Source organism: Electrona antarctica (genome assembly GCF_951216825.1).
Source record: "Electrona antarctica genome assembly, chromosome: 19".
Taxonomy (NCBI): Eukaryota; Metazoa; Chordata; class Actinopteri; order Myctophiformes; family Myctophidae; genus Electrona; species Electrona antarctica.
In genome coordinates, this window is record NC_136800.1 from 18,333,463 (window position 1) to 18,360,837 (window position 27,375).

Below are 27,375 nucleotides of genomic sequence, written 5' to 3' on the forward strand. Positions count from 1 at the left end.
TCTGTCTGTCTGTGCCGTAAACATGGAGTGCTGTCACTGTGTGGGGACTGGAGAGTAGAAAGCCTGGTGAGGCGAGGTTAGGGGAGTAGGGACTTTCATCTCGATAAACTTGTAAACATTGTGCGCTGCTGTCTGTTATATCAGTGCGCTGAGCGCTGTTCATTCCATGCCCAAAAGAACAGTGCGTGGCTGCGTGCGTATAGAGAGAGAGAGAGAGAGAGAGAGAGAGGGGTGGGTCCAGTCCCAGACGGCACGACACATGCACGTTATGAGTATAATTTGAAATTTTGATCACCATAGATTTCACTGTGTAGGCTATAGTTTATGAATGGAACACATTGATAAAGGTCCCCCCTGCTGCGTTTCCAATAGCTGCGGATGACAGTGTGAAGGCAAACCGCAGCAAATTAAATATGCAAGAAGTCCCAATTCTCCTCCCATTCGCATCGAGTCTACCGAAGTATTAGGTGGGAATGTGACCTTATTCACACCCTATATATATTTCAAAGTCCTTCATGGCCCGGACGGATGGCGTGACCTTCTGGGCACCTGGGCTGGTCACTGGTGGTCAGGCCTCGCGGCGTGTCGCAGGTTTGGATCCCAGTCCCGACGACCTGTGCTCTGTGTCAAACAGATGCACAGGTCATGCAGACAAATATATGGCTATTGGAAAAGGTTCCCCTATAGAGGGTCATTACATTTTGTATAGGGATCACTTAATATTATGTATGCACTTATGTTACTGTCATGTGTTTTGTATTTTAAGTAATGTATTTTTCTCAGGTGAAAACCTGACAAACATCTACTTGTGAAATGTAGACGACATGTAGACAACACTTTCGCCACCTAGTCGACTCCAGGGTTGCAAAGTCTGCTTATTTTTAGCAAAACTTGGATTGTAATTTTCCCACAGTTGCTTGCCTGGTTTTTGGAGGTTGGTTAGCTTATTTCTGGCAACACTGGCAACAACCTTGTGATTGGCTGCTTCTAGCCAATGGGACGGCAAAGCAGCCTCTGGGCAATGGGAAGGGCCCAAGGCAAGGGGAGAGATATATCCCTGGCAGCCACGCAGACTAACACACTGACTCGCAACGCAGCAGACAAGCATGATCACTCACACTCACGGCTTGACGGGAAAACATGTTTGCAATGTTAGAACGTCACTCGAACCAAACGTGGCTGCATACACTAAAATAATAATCATACTAATATAGGGGGGGGGGGGGGGGGGGGGGGTGAGAACACAACGGAGACAGCACACGCAAACGGCTGCGAAGCGCGACAGTGTGACACACAAACATACATGTTACTACAATAATAATCATACTAATATGGAGGGGAGAACACAACATTGTTGAGGCAGCGGTGGCCGAACGGTTTGCGGAGCGGTCTTGATACCGGAAGGTCGCCAGTTCGAATCCCCGGACCGGCACGTTAAAATTACCACCGCTGAAGTGCCCTTGAGCAAGGCATTGAACCCCAACCATGAAATGTTCTATGAGCAGGGCGTGGCTGTAAACAAGCATCTCGAGCTTAGTCCACTTACCCTGGGTAAACAAAGAACTTTGCTTACTTTTACGGAGACAGCGCTTCTTTCACCTGACTAATATCACAATGTGATCAGTTCTTGTTTTTAAAGTATTAATCTGTTAACTGTGAGAGTACCTCAATGGAAATAAGTCTCAGGACTTTCTTGTGTAATCCTCGAAATGCTGTACCAATGTGGTTTTAATGCTTTTCAAATAAATCCAATCCAATCAAATGAAAATGCCATTGGCATTAGTCAAACATTGAACACCTTTCCTTTCTCTGGTCAAATGGTGTTGAGCTAAAAACAGATACTGACAGACTATGTATACCACTATGGATATATTCTCACACAATCTATTGATCAAACCCGATTCCAACTGTTTGTTGCTGCCACCGCATCTAACCTCTATTACAACACCATTATGATCACTAACACGCTATTGTGAATCTGTGCCAAAGAGTCATCCGAGACAAATTCCAGATTGTTTCTTGGCCTGCGGTGGATTTCCTTGGCATGAATGCATCACTTAGCAGCGTGTGGAACGAGAGACATGTTTTTGATCAAACTATGCTGCTAATTGCTTATCTATGTACGAGTGTCAAGTCAAGACATTATAATGCCATCTAGGGCCATTATTGTTTTTTGTGCCATGTGTCGTATAACTATACAGAATTCAATCAACTGCCATTGAGCGGAGAAGGAGATCTGCTGGTGATGGAATATTAACATTCTACACAGGCTAAAACTCTGGTCTCATCAACACATGCTATCTGGCACTTCCACAAAATAGTGCTTGATAAGCACAGGATTCCTCAGCACATCCCATGGCTCATACAATATGCAAACACTGTACTAAAGTTATGCAGAACACAGCCAGAGCAGTACTGCATGGACATGTGGTACCAGTGATGAGAGAGGAAGGATGGAAGGAAGGGCGGACGGACGGACGGACGGACGGACGGACGGACTGACTGACAGGCAGACAGACAGATTTATTTGGGAGAAAGATAGTGGGGGAGCGAGCAAGCCTTGCCTCACTGCGGAGGAACCATTTCATCAAATAAATTAAATTACATAAACTGGCAGTGCAAGCTGTGACAAGCAACATTATTTCTTAACGTCGGTTAATGCCAGCCATGTGTGTGTTGGGTGTGTGCGTTCCTTTCAGTGCATAAATACAATTCAGGAGATGAAGCGACAGTAGTTGCAATGCATGTGAACTTCGAGGCAATACCTATATAAAAAATATTGCAAGCATGGCATCTCCTGTAGACGTGAATAAAAAGTGGACATACTTAGTAGTAAATGTACTTAGTTACAGTATTTTCCACCACTGAAGCTCTTATTTCCCGCCCAACATCAATGGGCTATATGCAGCCAACACTTCCGCGTTAAGTTTGGGCCGCAGGTGCGCTTCCGGTCGGCAGCCACTCATTCACTGTGAACATACGGTCGTGATTTTGTAAAGTTCAGTTCTTTAAACCACACTATTTAATTTGATTATGTGATGGCGTAGTTTTTCATAGTTTGTATTATTTGTGTTGCGATGTTGACATGACGACATGAGGTAGAAATGTCTTAAATCTCCTTTTAAAAACGGGAGTTCTTTGCATGGATTTCTCCAATTGTTACCAGTGTTGCCATGTCCGCTCGTTATAAGAGACTTGGGGCTTATAATATTGGTAGTTACTAGTTGCAGGTTGCGGTTTTTTGGGCTTGTTTCTAAAGTGTATTAGCTTATTTAGGCTTGTTCCCTAATGTTGTTTAAACCTGTGATTCCTGCACACAGACCCCCATCTGAAAAATGTTTTGTGCCAGGTTTTTATTTGTATAAAAAAACTATTTTGGAAAATATCAGATCTACAAGCTCACAACGACGCATTGGGAGCTTGTAGATCTGCTATTCTCAAGTAGCTGCCGATGTATAGTCTGAAGAGTATAAATCTAAGTGTATAGTAGCTCATTTATGTAGTGGCTTCTTTTCATAGACCTTGTAAAGGTTGACTGGACGGCCAAGGCTCCAAGAATCAGACAACTGTCCAAGAATGCATTTTGTTGGTTTTTATTTACCCCAAAGTCTCCAAACATCAACTAGGCAGTGCAATATTCACAGTGATGGACTGTCCAAAAATGAAGCACAACAAAATAACAGGAAAAAGGCTAAAAGAACAGGAACTTGAGGTAACTACCTTAACGGGCTACACCCTTCCATGAAGGGCCACAGCAGCTCTCTTCCTCAGCTGCTCAATTGACAGCGTTTCCAGACCTGAGCCGACATCCGTGGCCGTGTTCTGCTGTTGGCCACCGTCTTTTCTGGGTTTTTAGACAACTGGTGGATGTAAAAGAAGCTCCACCCACGCCTGAATGCCACGACGGCCTGATTCCCGGAAACGCTTGCCCCCGCTGCAGTCAGCCGCGTGGGTGGAGCTTAATTTCCATCCACCAGCTGTCTAAAAACTCGGAAAAGACACGCCCAGACAGCAGAAAACGGCCGCGCCTGTCTGGTAGGTCTGGCAACAGCTATAGCTTGCCTAGAACAAACTGAAATCCTGTCTGCAGATTCAGCCACCATTTTATACCAGGTGGGTCATACCAAGAACACTCACAGTAATTAGTAGCAATTAACCTAAACACGGCAAACTAAGGCCCATAAGTAATACACCATTACTTAAACCATATACAATTTACATTTAATATTTCAAGCACCACTTTACAAACACATTAGGCCTATAATTAGAAAAACTACAATATAAAACAGGAACAACACCCCTCTCCTCTACAGCGCTTGGCACCTCCCAATGACCAATCAACAGGACGATTGCCAGCACAGGAGAGGACAGGTGACCAAAAATCAATTAAACATCATGTTTAAAACAATTGCAATGTCCATGCTCAGGAATTCAGATATACTAGAGACACAAATATAAAACGCACCACTCCCCACAGTCACTTCCAAACTGGCAAGCGATAATTAATTAGAAGAAACTCTGTATTCAGATGAGTGTGTGTGCTTTTTCATAGCTTTATTTAATATTATTTCACATGGCTTCCAAACGCAGTAAACCCACCTTCCAAAAACGACAGGACAGTTCATCAACATACCACTGCGGCACTCAGCCAAGTCAAGTCAGACACATCTGAGTGCTGCGTACATCATTAACGGTAAACCTCGGCAGTTCGAGCAAACAACGGGTGTTGAAGTTCAGTGTGTCTGTCCACTCGTCTCGGTCGGACTGAAGGACTTTTTCTCTGTCTCTCCCTGCCTATTTCTTCTCCAGCTGTTAAACACAGCAGTGTAACAACTGGAAGAACTCCCGTTTTTAAAAGAAGATTTAAGACGTTTCTACCTCAGGTCATCATCAACGTTGCAACACAAATAATACAAACTATGAAAAACTACGCCATCACATAATCAAATTAAATAGTGTGGTTTAAAGAACTGAACTTTACTACAAAATCACGACCGTACGTTCACAGTGAATGAGTGGCTGCTGACCGGAAGCGCACCGGCGGCCCAAAGTGAACGCGGAAGTGTTGGCTGCATAGCCCATTGGGTAGTTCTACAAGGCCTGTCTCTCTGTCTCTCTCTGTCTCTCTCAATATCTCTGTCTCTTTGTCTCTCTGTCTCTCTCAATATCTCTCTCTGTTTCTCTCAATATCTCTCTCTGTCTCTCTCAATATCTCTCTCTGTTTCTCTCAATATCTCTCTCTGTCTCTCTGTCTATCTGTCTCTCTCAATATCTTTCTCTGTCTCTCACTCCCTGATCAGTCGACCCCATGTGGGTGCTTCTAGACCGGATGACTGCAGCCTGCATAACACGATACACAAAGCTGACAACACAACAACAATTACAAATAAAATATTCACATCATGCAAGACAGACTGGATGAATGCAAAATTAAGTAGACACAACAAACGGAGGAGATGGATCACGGAATTATTCCTCAACCAATTACTCCGGCACATAGCGGAACAGCAGATTCAGTGCGTTATCTTCCTTAATGCTCATTAAGCTTGCCAACGGCCTAGTTTGTAGACACAAGTTAATGATGCGGAAACTGCAATAAAACCATTCCTTGATTCTCTCTCACAATCTCTTTTTCTGAGCTAATTTATCTGTCTGTCTCTCCGCGATCTTCATTCCTACTCTCACCTATGGTCATGTGAGAGAGACTCGGAGTAGAGTCGCTGCTTCTTCGCTTGGAAAGGAGCCAGCTTAGGTGGTTTGGGCATCTGGTTAGGATGCCTCTTGGGCGTCTCCCTAGGGAGGTCCTTGAGGCACGTCCCACTGGGAGGAGACTCCGGGGCAGACCAAGGTACAGTTGGAGGAATAACATCGACTCACTGGCCTTGGAACGCTTCAGGATACCCAGGAGTAAGTTACTAATGTTGCTCTGGAGAGGGAAGTCTGGAGCTCTCTGGTGGAGCTGTTGCCCCCGCGACCCGACTATGGATAAGTGGTTGAAGATGGATGGATGGATGTCTCTATGCGATTAAACAAGACAAAAGCCCCCGCATCCCCGTAGCAGTACAACCAACCAGACCAAAGTAATTTGAAACCACTGACACTGACTGACTATGGAGTCATGAACGTGCACAGAAAATGCCATGGCAAACCAGCCAGGTACCGTAGGTTACCATGGGAGCAAAGAGCAAAGTGTCTGTCTGTCTGTCTTGTCTCTGCCTGCTTGCCTGCCTGCCTGCCTGAAGATCATTTTGAGCGGACTTACTGGCATACTACGGTATGACCCAATTTGTAAACTACTGCTTCTAATATTTAATATCATATTGTCTATGTCCCTCAAAGTTATTTCTAATGGTTTGAGCCTCAATCACCACTCTGATATAACCAGTTCTTGTCATTTCTTTCTGGACTTTGAAAGCAGTTTTAGCTGCAGTACCGCTGATATGCAGATTATTTAATATTTGAGTCATTATAATATTGATGCTAGATAAAACCAGGCTTGTTTCCATTCCATGCCAGCTTGGAAAATCAACAATGGTGGACATTGTAAACAAAGTGGAAATGCACATTTGGAACTGAAGACTGAAGAAGGGGAGGAATTATACAAAGTAGGGTGGCATTGATGACATCACGATGAGGACCAAATCAGTTGAGCTGTTCCTGAGAGCAATTCCATTAAAAGCACCTATATGATATGAAAGCCTGATTGTTCAAAATTGGTTATTTGTGGGGAGAGAAAACACATATGGGAGCCCCAAAAACACAAAATAAATTGAAAAAGTTGAATTTTATGTTATAGGTCCTTTAACACTTTGCTAAAGTAGGAGGCTCCATTTGCATGCAATGTTAATGCCTTCTCATGACTGTCAATATTTTGAGTCTGCAAGTGCGTTGAAATGCTGATGAAATAGTTGACAACATGTAACATGGAATAGTCGCATCATTTTGGCTCTTTCCAGAACATTTATTACCTCTAATTTAATGCCCCCAGGCTCTGGAATAATTTACCTACATACATATCAGTCTGTATAATACTTTTAAATCCCTGCTTAAAACTTATTTTTCCTCCTTGGCCTTTAGTGCCAACTGAGGTACCCCTGTATTTTTATTTTTTTCCCCATTGGGACAATGTCAAATTAATTGATTGTGTTTATTATATTGCCTGTCTCTTTTCTTAATGCCCTTTTTATTATGTTCTCTTATGTTTGTTTGGATTGTTACCAGATAAATCTAGGGTGGCATCACATTCACAAGACCCAAGCAAATGAAAGATTAGATGGCAGATTTGTCAGTCCTCCTAGGCTATGAGAAATCTGCTCCAGGCTCCAATTTTCCTTCAGGGGAAATTCACGAGGTATTTACAAGGTGAGGAGATGGAATCCAATCTTTGGTGTAGAAATCTAATCTAATAGCACAGCTATTCTCTGTGCCAAACATCTTTGTACAACTAAGTATAAATCAGGGGTTCTCAACGTTTTTGGCTGGGGACCCCGGAAATGCTTTGGCCATGTCTCGATTTTGAAAATCATCTGGGGACCCCCCAAAATAATTTCAGTACCCCACGAGGGGTCGCGACCCACGGGTTGAGAACCCCTGATATAAATAACCTGTAACATGTCATTGATGATGGGGGTCATTATATAGGGGTCTGGATGAAGGCTCTCTCCACACGTGGATCCAGAAGGGCAGAGGCAACGTCACTCAGCATTACAATAAGGCTCTGGCTTAGCATTACTGTCCCCCCCCTCGGGTGACTGTGATGTCAAGAGTCAGGTACAGTTGGAGTAGCCTGGTTAATAAACCAGACCGAATCAGCCGTTGGCAAAAAAAAGTTGCCTACCAGCGGATTTCGGTCTGGCGAGGCTCAGTAGCACGCCTCTTTCCTACAATCGAGAACAGGTCGGACCAATCGGGACACGGTATGCAATATAGGCGGGCTTTGGTACAGTGACGTTCAATGCTTGAGACCTTTGACTGACAGTAGCTCTGACCAATTGCGTCGAAGAGAAAATGTTCCCCGGGAAATGAAATCCAAGTGGAGCCAGCCCAGACTGATATACCGCGACAGTGTTGTGTGATATTAGTCTGGCTTATTAGCCAGGCTACAGTTGGAGGCCATCGATATTGTCTTTTTCTTTTTGCCGAGGTTTGCGTGATCTGCGCAAAAGGACAGTTAACCCATTTTGGGCGGGAACCCCTTTTGGTGTTTTAAACATTATGTTATAATTTAGCTATTGAAAAATAGCAGATCTACAAGCTCATAGCGCGCCACCGAGTGGCGCGCTACGAGCTTGTAGGTCTGCTATTTTTGAAAAATCGTGAAAATATTTATTTCAGAAAACTGGAGGATTTATAAGGATTTTTTAAAATTTTGAGGTCAGGCCTAAATGGGTCAAATGATAAGGGACAATATCGGTGGCACCCAACTGTACCAAACCACTGGAGTCATCCGCTTATCTCTCTCTTACCTCTCATCGTAGCCTAGCCTAGCCTTCTGTCCGAGGACACTGCAGCAGTTGACAGTGTCACAAAACAGTGTGCGTTGGCATAGTCACTCATATGGAGAAGAAGAAAAGCTATACAGCTATAGATATTTGAATTGAACAGCAATGGCACGAGCCCATCTCTTTTTTTTTTTCTTTTTTTTTTGGATATATTTTTATTTCATTTTTTGGATGAAAGGCACAGGTACAGGCATACCAAGAAATTGCACACAAAATATAATTCAAATTATTATTATCAGTGGCTTGCCCCTTGCCTCATTTTTTTAAATCCTACCCCCAAACCCCTGCACCAACCACCGTTGACAAAAAAGAAAAAAAAAAAAGAAAAAAAATAGTAATGATAACAATTAAATGCAACATAAACATATATCAAAACAAGTTGTAAATAAAGAACAATAAATTAATCCCTCCCAACCCACCCCGTCATAGGCCTGAAAAGAAAAAGATACGAGCAAGAATGTCAACAAAGACCAAAAAAAAAAATATATATATATATATATTATTATACAGATATAATTAGTTATATATGTCATGCTAGTTATACAGTAGAGGTCCTAACTTGATAGAGAATATGGTTCCAGCTATCTATTGTTTGATAATTTGCACCATTCAATCTAGCTGTAGAAAGCTCCATTGTTACAACATCAGTTAATAACTGTTTCCAGTGATTAAAGGGCAGAGAATGTGGAGCTTGCCATCGCAGTGCCAACATTTTTTTTGCAGCGGTACTTCCTGCCAGCCAGAATCGTCTCTGAACAATACTTAAAGTTAAAGAGTCATCATTAAGGAGCAATAATTTAGGACAACAGGGAATATGTTTTTGTAATACTTTAGATAGATAATGAGTTATCTGTTCCCAGAAACTTTTGACTGTGGGGCATTCCCACATCATATGTATAAAGGTACCAGTAGTATTTAAAGAACAGAGTGTACAGTTTGGTGAAATAGCACGTCTCATTCTATAAGCTTTCTGGGGGGTTAGATATGTTTTATGGACAAAATTGAAATGAATCTGCTGATGATTTGGGTTTCGTGATGCCATAATAATATTTCCCCACACTCTGGTCCAATTGATAGATTGATGTTGTTCTAATCCCAAGTCTGTGCTCCAAGATTGGATAACGGGTATTAACGAAGTACCTCTTTGTGATAGATCTTTATAAATTATAGAAACTTGACCTTTGGACAGACCTGCAGTTTTTTTAGAGAGAGTAACTAAAGGGTGAGTAGCTGGTTTGGTCCATGGAACTCCATAGGCTCGCATAGCCGAACGGAGCTGCAAATATAAAAAAAAGGAGGTACCTGGTAAGTTATACGACTCTTTCAGATCAGAGAATGATCTTAAACCATTATCATCCATAACATCGGCAAGTACATGAATGCCACAATTGGACCATGATTGAGCTACAAAACAACGGCCTCCGCTAAGCAATAAAGGGTTATGGAATAAGGGAGTCTGTTCATGCCACTTAGTATCCCATTTAAGTAACTTTTCATATTTGCGCCATAAAGATATGGCATGTGCTATTATTGGACCATAACGCAATCTACACTGCTTTGGTGAAATATCTGTGAAGACAATGTCCTGTAAACGAATCGGTGCCACAATATGTTTTTCAATATTAAGCCAGGGGGCCTCAGAATTTAAATTAAACCAACTCAACAGAGGACGAAGTGATAACGCTTGAAAATATAACTTAAAATTTGGTACAGCTAGACCGCCAGATTGCCGCTCATTTTGTAAGGTAGTAAGTTTAACCCGAGCTCGCTTGCCTCGCCATATAAATTTTGAGATTGCTCTATGTAAATTTTCCCAATGAGCAACAGGTGGGGCAATAGGAATCATGGAACTACAGAAGTTTACTCGAGGTAATATGTTCATTTTGATAATAGAGACTCTTCCGGAGAGGGAGACAGGTATATTACACCATCGATTGAGATCGTCTATGATTGACCTAATGGTTCTATTGTAGTTTACAGACACAATTTTTTCAATTGAAGGAAATATATCAATACCCAGATATTTAAATTGGGTTACAACCGGGATCTCATGGTCAAGCACAGAGTTAGGAGTAGTTTTTAGGTACATTAGTGCAGATTTAGTCCAGTTTATTTTATAACTTGAAATTGAACTGAATTTTTCAAAGATTTGGAGGAGGCTTGAGAGGGAATGAGATACATTCTCCATAAATAACAGGATGTCGTCCGCATAGAGCGAAATATGATGATCAGTAGAATTTACAGAGATTGGCTTAATGTTTTCTGATTGCCGTATAGCTTGGGCTAAAGGTTCAAGGGATAAAATAAATAAGTTTGCTGAAATCGGATCTCCTTGCCTACTTCCACGAGTGATTTTGAAAGGAGGAGAACTAATATTTCCGGTTATAACACTGGCTGATGGATTAAAAAATAATATTTTTACCATATTTATGAAATTTGTACCTAGTCCCATACGTTTCAGAACAGCCCAAAGATAGGTCCACTCCAGACGGTCAGAGGCCTTTTCTGCGTCAACAGAGAGAACAGCAGACGACACTTTGGCATGAGAGGCGGAGTTGACAATGTGAAGGAGACGTCGCAAATTATCAGACGAAAGTCTTTTTTTAACAAAACCACTTTGATCCGGGTGAATCAGTTTAGGTAAAAACTTTTCAAGACGGCAGGATAATACTTTAGAAAATAGTTTGACATCTGTATTAATTAAAGAAATAGGGCGCCAATTAGAACACTGGTTTGGATCTTTACCTTTTTTTAATAAAAGAGAGATTAGGGACATATTCACGTCTCTCCCTAAGGAGCCTTTAGATATGGATATATTAATCATTTCAAGTAGTAGTGGGCCCAACACGTCCCAGAACTTCAAATAAAATTCAGGGGGAATTCCATCCCACCCTGGAGACTTGCCTTTATTCATAGCTTCCAGAGATGTTTTGAGTTCTTGTAGTAATATAGGAGCACCCATTAAACTTGATTCAACTGGTGACAAAACAGAGAGGTTAAGGCCACTTAAAAAAGATTCAATCTCCTCAGAGGAGCGCTCGCCTTCTGTAGTATATAAATCATTATAAAATTTAGCAAATCTTGTATTGATTAATTTTGGATCTGTAAGCAGCTCACCATTTTCTGATGTAACAGTAATAATATTTCCTACAAGATCACTATTGCGTAGTTTGTTGGCCAGTATTTGACTCGGCCGACTGCCATGAAAGTATTGATTTACTCTAACTTTATGGATGGAAGATTCGGCTCTTTTCCTGATAAGATCGTTTAGTTCACTCTTAACATTGGCTAGTGTAGCAGCAGTCTGCTGAGAGAAATGCCTCTGTTGAGATAGGTCCAAGGTAGACAGCATGATTTCTAATTCAGATATTCGTTTTAGCTGAGATTTATTAAGACTTGAAGAGAAAGTAATAGCATTATTTCTGACAAAGCCTTTAATGGCGTCCCAAAGTATCCTGAAATCATCCACTGAGTTATTATTAATCATTAAAAAAAAAGCTAGCTCAGACTGAAATTGCTCACAGAATGCTGGATTGTCCAATAAAGAGCAGTTAAAGCGCCATCTGGTGGCCTTTTTCTTAGCCTGGCTAAATTGAAATTGACAGAAATAGGCATGGTGATCTGATAGACTCATAGGTCGGATTTCAATTTTTTTGACGTCTGAAAATAAGGATGCTGATATTAAAACTAAATCGATACGGGAAAATGATAGATGTCTATTAGAAAAAAAAGTATATTCCCTGTTGCCTGGATTATGAACCCGCCAAATATCAGTAAGATTAAAGTCAGATAGCAAGTGCTTTAAAGCGTTTGTCGAGCGAACATTATGGTTAACTGCTTTAGATTTATCCAAAGTATGATCCAGAACAGAATTCATGTCTGACCCAATAATCAACTGGAAGTCAGCTAGTTCCATTAGTACATTATTCAATGAATGAAAAAAGTCTGGCTCATAGCAGTTGGGTGCATAGACATTAATAAACGCAATTCTTTTACCATTATGAATACATTTTAGAAAAGCTATTCTACCTTCTTGATCACTGCCTTTGCCTATGATGGTAATTTTGCATTTTTTATCAATGATTATAGCAACCCCTTTGGTTCTATTCAAAGCTGAAGCAGAAGAAGCCACTTTATAACGCTGATTTTCTAATTTGTGCATATCTTTTTCAAGCAGGTGCGTTTCTTGTAACATGGCAATTTCAACTCGATTTCTTGATATAATATCAAGACAGCTAGCCCTTTTAATAGAATTGTTAAGACCTTTAACATTCCATGAAAAAATAGCTAAAGACGACATTTATAATATGAAGTAAAATAATTCAAAAGTATATGATTCTGTACTAATAGATAATCAAAATGTTGGTCTTTGTTGACGAGATGCCCAAAGTAAGAACATAAGAAAAAAAGGCCCATATAACCCACCCCATCTTTAAAAAAAAAATCTGTAAGTCTGAAAAACAGTACAAAAAGAACAAAAGAAACAAAGAAAACAAGAAAAAACAAAGGTGATTGGTGCCCCTCCCACGTAGATCCTCCCCACCCCGTATATCTAACACAGGGTTGTAACATAGCTGCAAAAGGAAGCTCATCTCCTAATGTCCCAGTAGGTGGCTGTGTGCTGGTCGGTTCTCTGTGCAATTTGGAGTAAACAGTATTGATTAACAGGTGTCTGAGCAACTATTCAGTTTGAACATAATTTTATGACATCACATGTGTCAAATTGATAAAAAGTAATGTTAGAAAACTGTGTGTTTAACCAATTAATAAATAGACTTAGATAGCTTAACTATGTCCCTCTGCACAGAGAAGCCCCGCAGAACAGCACCACCCAGATTAATCCTATGATGGACTATGCAGACATAGTTTAAATACAAATATAATTGAAAAGAGCAACAGGTAAAGTAAAAAGGTTATTGGCCAAAAGTATGAAAATGTAGCAATAACACTGATGGTATCACCATTAAGTAATTAGTATTGTCGAGTAAATGTAAAAACAAATAAGAAAAACAGCAATAGTAAATAATATTGATAATATCGCCTGTAGTAGCATTTTATTTAACCATCAAAAGATGGTAAATATGAATGTATAGGTATTATCTATATCATCTGTTAAGTATTATGCTATTGCAAGTGCTTATATACTAAACTTTAGTAAGTTGGTCTGAGGAGAATTGTATTAATAGAAAACAAATGACAAAAACGTGAAAAACAAGAAGAAAACTAAATAATAATAATAATAATGACGATCATTTTTGCAAAGGAAGTAAACAAAAGAAATGGAGAGAAAATAGAACAAAATAAATATGAATAAGTAACCAGTATTTAACACTAAACGAAATTCATAAAAATAATTAATTTCAAGGGAGTGCTCAAGGGTAGAAATACGTTTTGTTTTTTTTTAAAGAGAAAATATAGAAATACTAAAGCAAACCTTTATATAGAGTATGCACGTGTGCTACTAACCTAATTATTATTAAAAAAAAACATTGAAACAAAACAAAGAAAAAACCTATTGTTGAAATAATGAGAATTTCAGATGCAAAAATAAAATGAAATAGTAAATATACCAAAACCCTCCCCAAAACACCAAAACAAAAGTAATATTAATGACCTGTAATTACAGCACTAACGAAATCCTGTAAGCCTCAGTAGTAATAGTAATAGTAATCATTAAAAAAAAACTGAAAGGCTAATTACTACAGGCCCCCCTTTTTTTTTTTTTAACAACAAAAAAGACAACTGCAGGCAGTAGCAAGTGAAAAAAAAAAAAAAAGAAAGAAAAAGAAAACCCCACCTCATATAAGCAACAGAGAAGCTAATGGACAACATTTGAGGAAAATGAAATAAGAATAAAGAGTCCATTAGACCAGGTCGTATTTCCATGTTACTTAATAGTCAATATCAGCATGAGGTTACTCAGCGGCCTGTAGGTTATAATAGACAAGAGAGGGGGGGAAAGAATAGATCATTTTAATACCTGCTTTCTTGTAATGTCCTTGCGCTGATTAATAGATAATTCACAATTGCTGCTCTAGGCCGGGGACGTCTCTTCTCCCTCCTGAGATGTCTCCTCTTCTCTCTCGTTGCTCTGAGAAGCATTTTCCTCCTCCTCAACCTCAGTGGGCTTTATGTGATTGTCAAAAAAGTCCTGAGCGAGCTCCGCCGTAGGAAACTTGTGTGTCACATCTTGGAAGGTTAGGATGAGTGTTGACGACGTCGGGTTGATAAATCCACATCTGATATCAAGCCTTTTCAGCTCAGATCTCACATCTTTAAATTCAGATCTTTGCTTTAGGATTTCGGGATTAACATCGGGAAAAATGCTGATCTTTGCCCCGTTGTAGCTTATGGATTTTGATTCTGCTGACAGCCGAACAATTTTTCTTTTGATCTCAAGGCTGTATAGCCTCGCAATCATGCACCGGGGAGCATTCTTCACAGGGCCAGTGCGATGCGCCACACAGACCACCGGTGCGGGTCCAATAACGTCTTCTCCAAACATCTCATACAGGAGCTTGGTGGTATATGCAGTGGGGTTACCAGCTTCAATACCGGCAGAGAGCCCGAAAATTCTTATATTAAACTTTCGGCTGTGATTCTCGAGCTGTTCTGTCTTCTGTCGCAGACTTTTATTTTCTTCAATTATTGCATTCTGGCGACGCTCCAGCTCAGAGATTCTCACATCAGCTTCAACAATGGCCTGGTCGTGGTCATTCGTTCTGTCAGTACAAGACTCCATCTGGGTCTTTAGCTCATCCAGACTTGCATTAACTGAAGCTAATTTAATATCCAAAGCTGAAGTGATTTCTTCTCTGACAATTTCACGCATTGCAATAGCCATTTCAGCAGTGAAAGATTTACCCCAGCGCGTGCTGAGAGCCATGATGAACAGCAGCAGGTGCGCCTGTGGCTCGTTAGACAAACAGGTGCGGGCAATCCAGATTGTGTTGTTTTGCCCTCTTACAAGCTTTGATAGTTCAAGTTCAACGAGCTATCACACGGCAAAATATAAAAGTCTTTCTCAGAACAAAGAGGTTTTAGTTAATTAGTAGCAAAAGTCCATCGGAATACTTATATTTGATTAATGGGAGCAGGCGGAGAGAAGCATCCAAACGTGTCACAGCATGTTACCGGAAACGGAAATTCTTACAGTATGGTCAATTCAGAAGTCTGTCGTTATACCTTTCAATCAATTAATAGCATATCTATATTTCCACAAGTCACCAATATTTTGACTGTTTACAAGTTTATACAGACAAAAATACCCCAGTCTGGCACATGTGATGTAATTTCATTATGTTTCAAGAAGGCGTGTCTCTCCAGTGGAGAAGCCAGTAAATCACCTTCTCTGGGTATATAAAGGTCCCAGGCATGGTGCCCATGGCCAGTGTTGGGCAACGTTACTTTCTAAAGTAACTTGTGAGGTTACTGGATCACTGCCATTAAAAATAATCCTGTTATGGTTTTTTTTCTCAGTGATTACCCACTGAGAAAAGTAACTTGTTAGAATACTTTTCGATTACTTTTAGGTTACTCGATAATTAAAACCCATTTTCAAAGTTGATTACATTACTTACTACAACTATTGAGAAACAACTGCCTTCATACATTTATATAATAAAGACATGTGTTCAAAAAGTCAAACGTACATCTGTGATTACTCAAATAATAATACAATGATAGAATACATAATAATAAAAGCATTAGCAAACTATAATAGAACACAATATGGTATGAGTGCATTATAGAATAATAAAGTTTTTTATTATGAACAAGAGTTGCTCATAGGAGTGCAATAACTGTTGAATATATTGTCAGGGAACAAACTTCCCAGCATGCTTTGGGGTGCACAATCTCAGTTATTGTTGTTCTATTGTTCTATTATTGTCTCCACCAGGCCGAAGGCATGGGGAGAGAGTATGTTTTGCACTCCGTCCGTCCGTCCGTCCGTCCGTCCGTCCGTCCGTGTGTGTCCGTCCGTCCGTCCGTCCGTCCGTCCGTCTGTGATCAGCTAATCTCCGGCACCGTTAACCCGTCGATGCCAAATTTTTCACACACACTCCCTGGATGCCAACGATGAACCTCTGCCCCAAAATTTCCAGAACGGCCTGTTATAGCGCCACCAGGAGGCCGCTTTGTGCAAAACAAGTTTTTGGACAGTACACCTACAGATTTTGTCCAAACATCACGCAAATTGGTACACAGTCTCTCTAGAGCCATTCAACGAAACGGGTCTTTCAGATTTCTCAGACTCCATCCTGATTGGCTAAGATTGGCTTCCAAAGCAAGCAGGAGTGCTCAGTTTCAAACAAAATGCTGCAAATCATGAACACATCGTGTGATTTCCGTGAAATTGTGCACGCACATTCCCACTAGGCCGAGGAAGAAATGCCACATGAACATTTTCAACTCAGCCTCATGGTGGCGCTATAACTGGCAGAAAAGAGTTTTTACCTCTAACTGCACGGATCTGTGGATAACTTTGTATGCCAACTCCCTAGAGGCCAAGGAAAAACCTTTGCCTGGAATTTTTCACATCTGCTCTTTATAGCGCCACCAGGAGGCCGACATATGTAAAACACATTTTCTAATATTACTCCTTCAGATTGTATCCAAATTTCACGCAAATCGGTACACATGCTCTCCATAGTCATGTGATCAAGACGGGTTTGTTTGATTTCTCATAATCCACCCTCATTGGCTACGATTAGCTTCTAAACTTTTCAGGAGTAGCCCGCTTTGTACCCGTTTTGTACAAATCGCCACAACTACTCAACGCAGCGTCCGATTGTGGTGAAACTGTGCATGCATATTCCCACTAGGCTTTGGAAGAAATGCCACTTGACACTTGACAGTTTTCAAATCAGCCTCATGGTGGCGCTACAACAGGCCAAGCCACGTCACACACACGCACGCATGTACGCACGCGCACACGCACACACACGTTTATATTGCTCCTAAACATTTTGCCAAACATCACACTCACACTCCTATCCTCCTGGTGGAGACCTGTGCCCAGAAGGGCACTTTTTCTAGTTCAGTTATCATTTGCTATGGGAATGCGTTGGGGAGAATGTATGAATTATTAATGTAATTTAGTTATGTTAATTTTGTACCATTTATTTTGTACAGCAGGGGCGTGGTTTGCCAAGCATAGTTTTGGGCTCCCAAATCACCCCTCATTGACCTCAATGATAAGCGCACCCCCCACCCATTTTTTACTTTTGTTTAATTTCAGCCATTCCAAAAGTCGACTAATTGTTAGATGTTGTGGCCTATTTGCCAATGTAGAAGCATAATTGCCTTGATGCATGAGATCTGCCTCCTTAACAACCATCAACAAGGGCCAGGTGCACAGACGCACGCACGCACGCACGCACGCACGCACGCACGCACGCACGCACGCACGCACGCACGCACGCACGCACACACACACACACACACACACACACACACACACACACACACACACACACACACACACACACACACACTTGCCCTCTGCAGTGCTAAAATGTGAAAGTGACCTAAGCTTCAAGACTCAAGTCTCATTTCTCTCCAAAAGCCCTTGAATATGTGGAATATTTCTGTGGAATATTACTGTGATTATGGTAGGTTCACATTTCATATCACACACACCATACAGTAAGGACTCCTTAAAAAACTCCTTTAAAAAAGAAAAAGACAAAAAAGGTTTTTATTTTTTCTCTTTTCTCTTTTTTTTTTTTTTTACTGATACCGATATTTTCCAATATTACTTTTTTATGCATATATTGGCCGAAAATATCGGGAGGCCGATAATATCGGACATCCCTACTAGAAATCCCATGAAATTTCAAAAGCTTGATTGCCAGAGACATGGCCAAAAAAAACATAAAAGCAGCTTGATTAAAAATAGAAAAATAAAACAAATAAAGGAAAACAATACAAACAAAGGCCATAGAATTGTTTCGAGAGAACATTCAGCACAGCATCTGTTTCTGAGTCTAATGAGATTGGTATGCAAATCAGGCCACATTTGGATATACTGTATACGATATGTGTATAAAGTGGAGAGTGAAAGCAAGAGAGATAAGCATGTTGCTGGAGGGGACAACAGCAACAATGAACCGGTGGTTCATTAAAGCATGACTAAGGCATTATCGGAGGTAATTCCACTGAGGTGTGGGTTTTTCTTCTCACAACAGATCTAACAAAACCACTTGTGGTTGGGGGGGGGGGGGGGGGGGGCACTGGGGGGTAACGTTTTTCGACACACAGGTTGAGGACAACTGATCTAGGGGTTTGAATCCACCGCATGCATCTGGCTTGGCTGAGCATTTATACGAACACAACTGGCCCGTGTTCATTGGAGGGAAGCCAGGTGGAGTAGGACGTGAGATTTGTCACATGGCGGGAATGTTTAGCAGGAGGAGTAGGACAAAAGCTCTCTGTATATCCTCCCAGTGGGGGCTCCTCACTAGCGGGTAAAATAAAAAATAAATAAAATAAACTCCAGTTAGCATAACACATCACTGCTATAATTGTAAAACCTTGAGTTTCCAGTGACAATGGAGCACAGTGATTTTCAGAGCTCTCTTTAAATGATGAAATGAAATGAAATGATTACTATATTTACCCAGGGTATCTGGGCTAAGCTCAAGAACTTGTTTCCAGCCAGGCTGAGGATGAACCTACACAGCAGAATCTAGAAGTATTATTCAGCAGCAAAAACTGAAATCTGCTCTCCAAGAAAATATCTCAACAGGTGACAAAGGAGAAAAAATGATGTAGTAAAGTATATAAATATAGAAGATATATAATTATATATACTAGTTGAAACTCCATGCAACAATGGTTCTGTTGGACATGCAAGGCTTTTCTCCAACAGCAGCAATGGCAGTTTGTACATCGCAGAGAACATACTTGACACCTACTTGTGAAACCATTGAGGGCCAGTCGGCTTGGATGATAGAAGCCCCTTCTACATTGGCACTTGTACTTGTCCAACACAAAGCCATGTCCGCCGATAGGAGTGCACTGGAAGCCGAGGGAGAAAGAAACAGAGAGAGAGAGAGGGAGAGAGAGAGAGAGAGAGAGAGAGAGAGAGAGAGAAACAAAGAATAATGCTTAATCCATTCTTCACCATATGATAGTCTCACTTGACAATAGTGACAATTGATAATAGCTGACCAACGCGGTGCGAGCTTGTAGGTCGGTAATGTTCAACACTTGTACAAAAAAGTATAAACTAGCCTTAATATAGTGTTCATTTATAGTTGAATGGCACTTGCATGTGTTCAACAAATGAAATCATGTTGCATATTATACACATGGCAATAAAGACTTTCTATGAGTAGTAGTAGTATTAGTAGTAGTAGTAGTAGTTTGATGTTATTGATATTACTCGCTATGAATCACTTTCTTACTCCGGCCCTAACTCAACCTAGGCTTTTATTTATAGTCATGGGGATGTCACTGCCATGACATCGCGTTGCTTTCCGTTGTCGTGGCAACAGTGACAGTTAAGAGAGTGCACAATGAGACCAACGGAAAACGTGCACAGTGAACATCCTTACCTTCTAAGTATTACATCCTAAAGACGTGAGCTCAACCAAGAGCCAAACATCTTTTAAAAAATCACACCCGTGTGAACTGAATGGTGTAAGGTCCTATATAGCCTGATCAGCTGTGGTCTGACGTAATGTCTGACGTAATGAAATCACACCCGGGTGAACTGGGTGACCGTAGCAACCATGCTAATTTTTTGAGCACAGACAGACAGACACGTAAACTAACAAAGCCAGTCGTAGGAGTGGTTTACACCACTCAAAAAAAACTTCACTAAAACTTCCCTCTCTGCAGACCATAGAGTATATATATAATAGAGACTGAACTGGCGCGAAGCTCCGCCCCCCCAGCTATTCATGTCAGTGGAAGTTGCTCAGTGGCGTTTTGAAGCACCCGGAAGACTGCCGGAAGTACCGTCTCAGAACGTCTATTTCCGCATTTGACCACCAACTTTTGGTGGTCAAATGCGGAAGTGCAACCGAGCGCTCAATGTTAAAGCCCAGCTGCACGGGGTTTCCCGGTCATGAATGCACGGGTCCGCCTGTAGTCCCTCCTCCTGCCACTAGGACCCAGAGCTTCAACGTTGGAAAGCCTGCCTGCCCCCTTGCTGCAGACAGACAGAGACAGGTCATTTATCAATGCAGCTGAAAAAGGCTCAGAACACACACATCAAACGACCTAACATTATAGTTTCAGTGGTTGCATGTTGCACTTTTAGTATAAAGAGGCTGGCAATGCTAATTAACGGTTGTCAAGTGAAAAGTAAGCCAAATACTGTAGACATAAGCAGGGTTTGAATTGTAGAAAAAAATGAGGGGCGCTCTTGTTATCGTACGTCAATTCATGTTATTATCATTTAACCATGATGATACAATGTTTTAAAAAAAAACATCATACATCATCATGCATCATCTCATACTGGCCATTGGCCAATCAGAATGCCTGTTGCCTGTGATTGGTTAGCTGATTTGTTCGTTTACATATGATGAAATTTTTCCCTTCAATGTCAATGGCATTTAAAGTTGCTATAAGCAATAATATGTCAACATTTGAATGGGTAGAACACTCCCAAAAAGAGTTTAGTCTCTGTGACACATCTAGGGGCCGCAATCTGCATTCAAAGATTTTCCTAGAAGCTTTGTCATTGGTCGATTTGCCTGTCTACTTCCTGATTGGTTAGTTATTGCGACCGGGTTTCTTTTGAATACCAAAAATAAACTTTAATGTTTTGATGTTTGTTTTACGTCATATTTAGCAGAATTCTGTCGTCATTTCTACGTTCATCCTCATGGCAAAACCTGAGACGGGCGGGGACTAAATTTAGTGGACATTTGACCGGAATTCTCTTACCGTGGTCAATGGCAAATCTTGAGATGTGTGGGGGACAAAAGTTGTTTATAGAAGGAGATAGCACCCCTTAAAAAGATAGGGAATATTTTCTTAACCACTTAAGCCATAATTATTGAGGTCTATGCTCACCGGCAAATTGTGATACTCATTAGAGTAGTCTGATTAGAGTCTGATTATTCTTATAATTGATAATACTAGAACAGTGTCCGTTGGGGGTGATCAGGTTGGCTGTTGGCTAATAAAGGGTGAGGACAATTGCGAGGCTGCTCCACATGCTGGAAGTGCCAGGAGGAGGAGGGCACTCTCATGCACATGCTGTGGGACTGCCCTTTAATACGTGATTATTGGGGGGAGATTCTCAATCACATTGAGCGTATCTTGGGATGTGAGATCCCATTCTCCCCAAATGTGTGCATTCTAGGTGATCCCAGTTCCCTTGACGACCTGACAGCCTATGATGCTGCGTGGGCTCAAACAGTGCTAATGATGGGTCGTAAACGTATTATGTGTGAATGGAGGGCTCCTTCTGCCCCCTCTGTGAATGTTTGGTTTAGTCGACTTGGTCAGGTAGCTAGACATGGACTTGGTCAGGGCGCCAGACATGGACTTGGTCAGGGCGCTAGACATGGACTTGGTCAGGGCGCTAGACATGGACCTGGTCAGGGCGCTAGACATGGACCTGGTCAGGGCGCTAGACATGGACCTGGTCAGGGCGCTAGACATGGACCTGGTCAGGGCGCTAGACATGGACCTGGTCAGGGCGCTAGACATGGACTTGGTCAGGGCGCTAGACATGGACTTGGTCAGGGCACTAGACATGGACTTGGTCAGGGCGCTAGACATGGACCTGGTCAGGGCGCTAGACATGGACTTGGTCAGGGCGCTAGACATGGACCTGGTCAGGGCGCTAGACATGGACCTGGTCAGGGCACTAGACATGGACCTGGTCAGGGCGCTAGACATGGACCTGGTCAGGGCGCTAGACATGGACCTGGTCAGGGCGCTAGACATGGACCTGGTCAGGGCGCTAGACATGGACCTGGTCAGGGCACTAGACATGGACCTGGTCAGGGCGCTAGACATGGACCTGATGGGGTTGTAGGTCTGATGGGCCTGGAAGATATGTCCGTATATGCTCTCTGTATCTCGCTACATGTATACAGTATGTCTCTCACTCTGCCTCCTAATCAAATGTTCTCTCTGGTGGCAGAGGTACGAAGTGGGAGTGTAAAGGCATCTTCACACCTTATATAGGATGACTAGAGCTCTGGATTGATGTCACACATAACACAAGCCTTGCCATGCATGCTGTTACGTTCCAAAATGAAAGTCCTAATAGGAGATTGAACGAGATGGAAATATTGTCGCGTTCAAATGACCATGTCCTGGGCAGAAGTTGGATAAGGAAGGATACAGACGGACATGGACTGTGTTAATTTAATCATCTACTGCACGTTCTTTGAATGTTATGTGAAATGTATGCACCTGCAAGGTGCGATATACCGCAGGAAGGGGCAGTAGTGATCCCCTGCCAGATGGACAAATCAAATGCTACACAGCTAAGAAGAAAGTAGAAGGGAATGAGGCGTTACATTTTAATGGTCTACATTCTAAACATTTCATCCGTGTTGGTACCAATGGAGCTTTTACAATAAACACACACACAGATGCACGCACGCACGTAGTGCCACACACACGCACACACAAGTGTGTAAACTCCAGAGCCAAAAAAAAAAATCCAGAAATAGAACTGCAATAAATTTGACATGAATTTTCATAAATAGTTCATAGTGCTGCATACTTAGAGTAGAGTAGAGTACATTGCCTCTGGGATGTTGAACTGTACTAGCTCTGTGGAGACAGCATCTTTTTAAACCTTGTGAATTTGAATAATTTCAGTAGCAGTCACTGGATATGAAGTGATGTTTTTGTCATTTCTGATACTCCAGCTGTTTTACGGCAAGTAGGCCGTCACAGCAGGCATCTTCACCCAAAAAATCTGTTGGATCAGTTCTGCAAAATGTCTGCGGAATGTCATTTCGGTCTAATGATGTAAAAGGAAGATGGGGAAACTACTCAATACCATGTGCAGAATTGTTGAGGGGAATGCAGGAGGTATAATACTACGTTCACACTACAGTCAATAAAATAATAATAAAGCCCCTTGTGGCAGACATAATTTGAAGTGAAAATAGATGTCAAGAACAAAGCAATAAATCACTCTCGCTTTGCTTGGACGGAGATTGGAGAGAGAGTATTGTGATGTGCGGCCATTATTTTGAAGAGAGTAGTGGGTTTCATAATTTGAGAACAGAACACCCACACATCTGAGGTTACACGACCAACTGTGAGGCAGTGTCTCTGTCTGCCATCCACATAATCAACCACAAAGCTGAGATAAGGTGAGCTGAACCTGGGACAAATCTCATCTAGCACTGTGGCAACAGGTGACTGTGCACGGTAAAAGTGGATTTCCTTTTGTAGAAAGGCCAGTCTGGGCCAGAATATCTCCACCTCAGCAAAAGGAGCAGGTGTCACAGACATTCTAGGGAGACAGAATCAGACTTTCTACATATACTGTAGAGAGAACAGCAGGATTAAATGACATGAGAGACAGAGAAGGAAGCATACAGAGAGAGAGAGAGAGGGAGAGAGAGAGAAAAGACAGAGAGAAGACAGAGAGAGAGCATACAAGGACAGCATATTAATACCTCCCTGCATCGTAGCATTGGGGAAAATAGAACGTGCCAGCCTCCCACTTGGCTTGAATAAATGCACTCACACATTGCATATTGCATACTATATTCTCTCAGATATGTATATATTCACGCACAGAAGCATATACGCAACACCCACCAGCAGCTTTTGTTAGTATTTCCTGCTAATGTAAAGTGGAAGGAGAGACATGATAATATATAACCAGGAACACAAGGGATGAAATATAATGCTTGTTACTTGCGCGAGCAGAGCACAAGTACTGTTTTTGGCTGCCAATCAGGGATTGTGAATTTTTGGTGGCGGCGCTCGGCCAATCTAATCAGGGATTGTATATATATGGCCATATATATAGTGCGACCATATATATCCATATATGGTCACTCCTCGTGACACGTCACACCACCATATATGGCCATATGAAGATCACGACACTGACCTCATCTAACCCTGGATAACCATACATGGAGAAGACTGGATCATCACCTAGATCTACATATATGGAGCCGGCCAGCAATTCTACATCTGACCTCAAACCTCAAACCCTTAGATCTCCATATATGGAGCTGACCTGTTCTGACATTCCATATGTTGATTCTTCCCGACCGGTCCTTCCTGTTCTGACATTCCATATGTTGATCTGACCTCATCAAACCCTGTACACTCAAGACACACTCCATATATGGCCAGTACAGAATTCATTCCATATGTTGATCTGACCCCCCATGCCAAAGCGCAAGCGCTCGCTCAGCAGTCTGCCGCCACCTCAGGGCGTCTTACTGGTTGTAAATCGCTCTGGATTAAGTGCCTAAATTGTAAATTGTAGAATGGCAACATTTTATAACCCTAGAACACTAAACCCTGGTGATTTTCACCTGGACAATTATATTTTTGTAATTTTCATAATGTTGCTGATGTCTGAGGTGGGTCATTCAGTACCTTCATGATGCTCAGTGACATCACTGATGTCTGAGGTGGGTCATTCAGTACCTTCATGATGCTGATGTCTGAGGTGGGTCATTCAGTACCTTCATGATGCTGATGTCTGAGGTGGGTCATTCAGTACCTTCATGATGCTCAGTGACATCACTGTGTCTGAGGTGGGTCATTCAGTACCTTCATGATGCTCAGTGACATCACTGTGTCTGAGGTGGGTCATTCAGTACCTTCATGATGCTGATGTCTGAGGTGGGTCATTCAGTACCTTCATGATGCTGATGTCTGAGGTGGGTCATTCAGTACCTTCATGATGTCTGAGGTGGGTCATTCAGTACCTTCATGATGTCTGAGGTAGGTCATTCAGTACCTTCATGATGTCTGAGGTGGGTCATTCAGTACCTTCATGATGTCTGAGGTGGGTCATTCAGTACCTTCATGATGTCTGAGGTGGGTCATTCAGTACCTTCATGATGTCTGAGGTGGGTCATTCAGTACCTTCATGATGCTGATGTCTGAGGTGGGTCATTCAGTACCTTCATGATGTCTGAGGTAGGTCATTCAGTACCTTCATGATGTCTGAGGTGGGTCATTCAGTACCTTCATGATGTCTGAGGTGGGTCATTCAGTACCTTCATGATGTCTGAGGTGGGTCATTCAGTACCTTCATGATGTCTGAGGTGGGTCATTCAGTACCTTCATGATGCTGATGTCTGAGGTGGGTCATTCAGTACCTTCATGATGCTGATGTCTGAGGTGGGTCATTCAGTACCTTCATGATGCTGATGTCTGAGGTGGGTCATTCAGTACCTTCATGATGCTCAGTGACATCACTGTGTCTGAGGTGGGTCATTCAGTACCTTCATGATGCTGATGTCTGAGGTGGGTCATTCAGTACCTTCATGATGCTGATGTCTGAGGTGGGTCATTCAGTACCTTCATGATGCTCAGTGACATCACTGTGTCTGAGGTGGGTCATTCAGTACTGATGTCTGAGGTGGGTCATTCAGTACCTTCATGATGTCTGAGGTGGGTCATTCAGTACCTTCATGTTGCTGATGTCTGAGGTGGGTCATTCAGTACCTTCATGATGTCTGAGGTGGGTCATTCAGTACCTTCATGTTGCTGATGTCTGAGGTGGGTCATTCAGTACCTTCATGTTGCTGATGTCTGAGGTGGGTCATTCAGTACCTTCATGATGCTGATGTCTGAGGTGGGTCATTCAGTACCTTCATGTTGCTGATGTCTGAGGTGGGTCATTCAGTACCTTCATGTTGCTGATGTCTGAGGTGGGTCATTCAGTACCTTCATGTTGCTGATGTCTGAGGTGGGTCATTCAGTACCTTCATGATGCTCAGTGACATCACTGTTTCCCTGCCCACGTTTTTGAGTGGTGTAAACCACTCCTACAACTGGCTTTTGTGTGCAGAAAAAAATGAGCATGGTTGCTATGTTCAAAATAATTTCTGACGTAATTAAATCACACCCGGGTGAACTGGATGACCGTAGCAACCATGGTCATTTTCTCTGCACAGAAAAAGCCAGTTGTGAAATCACATCCGGGTGTGATTTCATTACGTCAGATCAGAGCTGATCAGGCTACATAATACCTTACCTTATTTCATTACGTCAGACATTACGTCAGACCACAGCTGATCATGCTATATAAAACCTTACACCACTCAGTTCACACGGGTGTGATTTTTTTTCTACAAGCAGGTGTTTGGGTGAATTTCAACCGCGTTAACGCGTTTAGTGCTAGAGTGATAGACAACTAGATAGAGTGCCCCTCAGAGCACAGGTCTCCACCAGGGCAGGTAAGGTTGTGGCCTCCTGGTGGCGCTATAATAGGCCAATGTGAAAAGGTTGCCATTTCTTCTTACGCCTTGGATGGCAATTGGATGATTTGAGGCATTTTTTCCAAAAATGTGTTTTGCAAAAATCCACCTGTTGGTGGCGCTATAACAGGCCAATGTGAAAAGGGTGGGATATATTCCTCAGCCTAGTAGGAAAGTCTGTGAAAGATTTCACGTAGATTGCACGCTGCGTTCATGATTTGAGGCTTTTTGTTCAAAACCGGCCAATCTTTTAAAGCCAATGTTAGCCAATTAGGATGGAATAAGAAATATCGGACAGATCCGTCTATAGAGATACTGTGCAACAATTTGCGGGATTTTTGGACAGAATCTGGAGGAGTAATATCCAAAAATGTGTTTTACAAAAGTCGGCCTCCTGGTGGCGCTATAACAGGCCGTTCTGGAAAATTTGGGGCAGAGGTTCATCGTTTGGCATCTAGGGAGTGTGTGTGCAAAATTTGGCA

General features: G+C 41.9%; 1 protein-coding gene across 1 annotated transcript in view; it reads right to left on the reverse strand.

Moving 5' to 3' along the window:
* gpr158b (G protein-coupled receptor 158b) overlaps positions 1-27,375 on the reverse strand; it is a gene marked incomplete at its 5' end in the record, with an annotated part of 101,186 nt that overhangs the window by 41,797 nt on the left and 32,014 nt on the right. Inside the window, one exon of the mRNA XM_079529172.1 lies at positions 19,421-19,523. Within this exon, the coding sequence (XP_079385298.1) occupies positions 19,421-19,523 (103 nt within the window). The remainder of the gene's footprint in view (positions 1-19,420; positions 19,524-27,375) is intronic.